The sequence below is a fragment of the Calidris pugnax genome, unplaced genomic scaffold, assembly GCF_001431845.1.
Source record: "Calidris pugnax isolate Ruff unplaced genomic scaffold, ASM143184v1 scaffold102, whole genome shotgun sequence".
In the NCBI taxonomy this organism is placed as follows: Eukaryota; Metazoa; Chordata; class Aves; order Charadriiformes; family Scolopacidae; genus Calidris; species Calidris pugnax.
In genome coordinates, this window is record NW_015090846.1 from 5,140,206 (window position 1) to 5,145,190 (window position 4,985).

General features: G+C 46.5%; 1 protein-coding gene across 1 annotated transcript; it reads right to left on the reverse strand.

Annotated features, from left to right (window-relative positions):
- Nucleotides 1–2,396: 2,396 nt before the first annotated feature.
- Nucleotides 2,397–4,975, reverse strand: ZBTB6 (zinc finger and BTB domain containing 6). The gene has a single exon (XM_014943082.1). The coding sequence runs from the start codon at nt 4,855–4,857 to the stop codon at nt 3,574–3,576; it is 1,284 nt and encodes a 427-aa protein (XP_014798568.1). The 5' UTR covers nt 4,858–4,975; the 3' UTR covers nt 2,397–3,573.
- Between the last annotated feature and the right edge of the window lie 10 nt (nt 4,976–4,985).

The following is a 4,985-nucleotide window of genomic DNA, read 5'->3' on the forward strand; positions in this document are numbered from 1 at the left end:
CGCCAGCCATAGAGACGGGCGGGGCAGAGCGGCACCCGCCGCACTCAGCGCCCCCTAGCGGCCCGCCCGGCCCCGCCGTCGCCTCAGCGGCTCCTCGAGACGCGGCGCCCCTGCCTCGCAGACAGCGGCGATTATTTATTTTCAAGTTTTAATTGCGAGCTTTACTATTACCAGCGCTCGGGAGGATGAGAGGGTTAGGGGCCGTCTCTGGCGCACGTCGCTCGTCCCGCTGCGGCCTGGCAGGGCGGTGAGGGGCGAGGCCGCCGCACAGGCCGCGGGCCCGGCCCCGCCGCCTCAGGGACGTGTCGGGAGGGCCGGGGTCGGTGCTTTTACCACAGGGCAACCCCAGAGAAAAGCCCGGGTGCCGCACCTCGTTTCCCTGGTTGCTCACAAAGATCAAACCGCTTGTTTCAGTCGAGGCCGAGGCGGTGTAGAGTCGTGATTTCTGAGGAGAAAGCTTCATCAGGCGCTGCTGATAGACCCTTCTGAGCGACAGAAAATGGGCGTTGCTGAATGACTGCCACTTCAACACCGTATTTGGTTTACAACATATTGTTTACTCATCATAGCAAGCCAAAATACTAAGGTATGCACAGAATTATTAAACTGTGATTAGAAAAAAGCGTATGTATTTCGGAAACGACGTCTTGTTGGCATTTCGTTTATTGTGTTATGACAGGATGAGTGGTTACAGGTATGGACAGGGGAGAGGAAACACCTTGAATGTGAACATGGCCACAAAATCAGAGTTTGTTCACAACGCTTACCAAGACACTCCAGCCACTGAACAGAGCATGCAGTTGGCCCGTCACACAACACAACTCCCTCTCATGTTTACATGCAGTAAAACAGCAAACCAAAATAACACGCAGTCCTGCTCCCACAGAAGGTGCACTTCAAAAGATCAGCCTCTGTTTCCCCTTCAACACACGAGGAAATGCCTGTGCATACACCTATAAAAAACAGCCAAACAATGAACTGAGGAATGATCTTTTGAAGCGTTATCAATGATAACCATACACCTGCCAAAAATGCATATTAACTGAACAAATTAAAGCACAGTCGAACCAAATCTGTCCCATAAATGCACAATACATTTATTTACTGAAATACAGTAATAGCAGCCCAATGGAAAAAGGATGGGGGGAGGGAAGTAAAGTTTTTCCTTATTTTATGACCTTTCTCAAGGCTGAAGGAGTTTATTTTAAGTAACTAAGCGAGTCTGTAGACACAAATGAAAAGCTACATACAAACCTGTACGTATACCCAACATCTGTAACATCTGTCTATACAGTAAGGGCAAGGGCAGGTATTAGCATCTTTTGAAAATCAGACCCGTCATTTTTATGCAGTTAAGAACTCAAACTAAGAACTAAAATGAAGCAAATAATACTAATCACAAGGTCAAAAGGACTGTAAACAGTGACAGGCTAATGAACACAAACAGAAGACAGGGCTATAAAATGCATTTTTTTTGCAAAATGTCAGGCGGTCGCACCGTACATGACTCGCAAACCTTGTAACGATAGTAATTGTGACAATTACTATGGTTAAAAATCACCAAAATAAAGCAAATTATCCACTTACAATATGAAGTAATAGCAGAGATTGTGAAAGATTGGGCTTTATGCTTGAAGTACTAGATAAACCAGGTTATTTTATTCACAGTTTCACTAGCTACTGACTCAGGGACATTGTTCACAGGGACACCCTGGTGTGCAGACCCGGCACACACGCTTTTCCAGTGATCCCATGCAGTGGGGTCCTTCACAAGTCAACTGTCTGTGCACAGTCAGACATTTTTGTGAAGTTTAGCAGGACTAGGGCACCGGTGCCACGCTCAGCTTCCGACCACGCTTCCTGCCCCTTCAGACTACAGGGGTTTGAAGGAAGACAAATACTGCCTACCACAACAAGGCCCAGTATGAACTGGGACATTGCTGCAATCCAACTAATATGTAATTTAAGTGTTAATAATATCAGAGGAAGAGCTTAAAAAACCCCAAAGAAACAAGGTTTTAAAACCTCTTCAGCTGAATTTCCAAGAGCAATTAATGCTGGCACAGCTGACAGGAATACTAGCAGGAAACTGAACGGTAGATATCCACACACCTAACCCCTCACATAGCTGATAAATAAAAAACCAAGCAATGGCTGGTGCACAGATGCAGGGAAGGAAAAGTAAGTGAAACCTGTTAGCTGACATAAAAAAAATATTGTCTTGTATTTTAAAACCAGCCAGGTTATGGAGCACACGGGCCAGATTTTGGGAGTCAGAGCAAGAACTTCACAACAGCACTCCTGAAACTTGAAGAAAAGTGTACCCTCATGATACAGACGAGATTAAGAACTACTGCTCTTTGCTAATTGGAGAGAATCTAATGTAAGTATCATTATCTCATAACAACAACTGAATAGACTCTTTATTCATATCACATTAAGTGGAAGAAACATACACCAGTCAAAGACAGGCATAGGATAAATATTCTGCGTTCCAGGGCTCTCGATGCTTGTGATGAAACTGAAATGACCTTTGACGGAGCACAAACACACCTATCCAAACACACAGTTACTGTTTTACTGTATCACAGAATTAGACCGTGAGAAGACCTCTATGTCTAAGCCGTTCCTAATAAGATATATTGTTTTTCAAAATTAACATAGACACTGCTACTACGTAACAGCACACAGCTTGATTCTTCACATTAGCGTACACGTCTAAGATCTGTAAAAAATGAAGGCAAATGTTACAACTCAGCAAAGAGGACTAACTTAATCAGAATTAGTCAAATACAGATGCAAAACACTGGTATGGCAGAAAAAAAATCAGAAAAAAGTTTATAAAAATTCAGAACTCATTCATAAAACTGAACACAAGTCCTTCTGATGAGACTATCCAGTTAAAAATGAACTGCAAGGCAATACTGTTGAAAATTATTTTTCTTTCTCTTTTACCAACTATTTGCAAAAGGCAATTTGAAAGCTTCCTTGATTATTTTTTGTTTGTTGTGTGTTCTTTCTTAAATATCACAGACTTGCCTATGAAAACATGCCTCTTTCTGTTGAAAGATCTAGCAATGTTTGGGCAAGGAGCTGATTTCACCATAAATGATACCTGAACTGGGTGGGAATGACTGACTTGCCGAATAAATCCAGCCATCCCCTTCCCTTATCCGTTACAGGTCAGGAACATCATGGCTCAGGCTTCAGCTTATTGCAATATCAGTAATACTTTGAAAATCAGCAGCGCCTGCCCTTGAAACAAGGGAGTGCAAAACATAATTGGGGGAGGACAGGACACGGGGACGAAAATCAGAATGTGTCCAGGATAACAGAAGAGAAGCATGAAAGAGTTTCCCATATTTTGTAGTTTACTTTCAAGTAGTAAACGCCTTGTTTGCACTTACAGCAACAGCAGCCTAAAGGCAGCAGGCAGGTTTGCTGCTCACAAGGCCTGGCTTTGATCACATCACGTATCTCTGCTTCTCTCCATTACGAGGGGAGCTGTATCTAGAATTTGATCTAGAATTTCACTAGCTCTTTGTGGAGTCTGGCTCCACAGCCACCCATCTGTTAATCATAGTCTATTTTAACTTTTGTAATAGCATTGAGGTTTGGTTTTTCGCTGCTACTCCTTCCGTGCACAGAAGTTAAGTGCTTTTTCAGAGCAGACTTGTGTTTGAAGTCCATGTCACAACAATGGCACTTGTAGGGCCGGTCGCCGCTGTGTATGTTCAGGTGGTCCTGGAGCGTGCTTTTGGCAGTGAAGGTCTTCAAGCACACCACGCACTGGAAGGGGCGGATGCCCATGTGCCCCCGGATGTGTCTGTTGAGATTCTTTTTTTGCGTAAACGTTTTGCCACACTGCAAACACAAGAAGAGTTTGTGCATTTTCAGGTGTCTGAGATAGTTCTCAAGATGCAGAAATCCCCTGGGACACTTGGGACACTGGTGCCGCCACGAATTGCTGGAGTCGTCCAGGCTCTGGAACCCATTAATCACACTAGAAGTTCCTTCTGGATTGTCACCAACAAAAGTCTGAAAGTGATTTCCTGACATTTCTGTATTTCTGCTTTCAACTGTCGAATTTATCAAGGAGTGCTGGGTTTCTGGAAAATACAAGTTTGTTTTAGAGGATGTGCAAGGCTGAGGAAAATGATCGTTTTCTATGTTTGCTACGCTCATAGAATCCATTCTGAAGATACAGATTTCATCGTCCTTATATCCGATTTCAACCGTTGATATCTCTGGGGTTTTTGTGTCCTTTCTTTCCGAGATCAAGCTCTGCACCACGGGCCGGGAGACGTCCGCCTTCTCCTGTTTCACGGGGTATTCCACGTTCACGGGGCTGTCTTCAGAGATCTCAATTATCTCACAATCTTTATCTAAAACATCATCCCCGTTTCTCAGTTCAGCGTCTGAGGAGTGACACCTCTCCGCTGCTTGGTCGCCGTTCTCCATGGAAGCGTCGATCTCCAGGTACTTGGACAGAGCCTCCGTACACTTCTCCACGATGTGGACCATCTGGAGGTAACTGGCGGCCGTGAGGTATTTCAGCAGCTCCTTCTTCTTGACCTCCAGGGCGCCGGTGTAGCAGGAGAGCAGGAGCTTCCTGCCCACCTCGGCGCTCTGCAGGATGGTGATCCGCACCTGCCGGGACTGGTTGAGCAGGAACTGGTCCCTCATGAAGGTGGAGCAGGCGGCGAAGATCACCTTGTGCCCCTGGAACTCCGTGTCGTTGATGTAGATGGAGACGTCGCAGAAGAGGTTCTGCTGCCGCAGGAGGTTCATCTTCTGCAGGACGGCGTCGCCCTGCTGCTCGAACTGGAAGTGCAGCACCTCCGAGTCCGCCGCCATGGCTACGGAGCTTCCCGCCGGGGAGGCACCGGCACCGCCGGGGAGAGTCACGGAGCTCCCGCGGGGGAGGCACCGGCACCGCCGGGGAGAGTCACACCGAGCCCGGGCCACCCCCGCCGGCAGGGCCC

Coding starts and splice junctions, on each gene's coding strand:
- ZBTB6 (XM_014943082.1), bottom strand. CDS start 4,857: ATGGCGGCGGACTCGGAGGTGCTGCACTTCCAGTTCGAGCAGCAGGGC.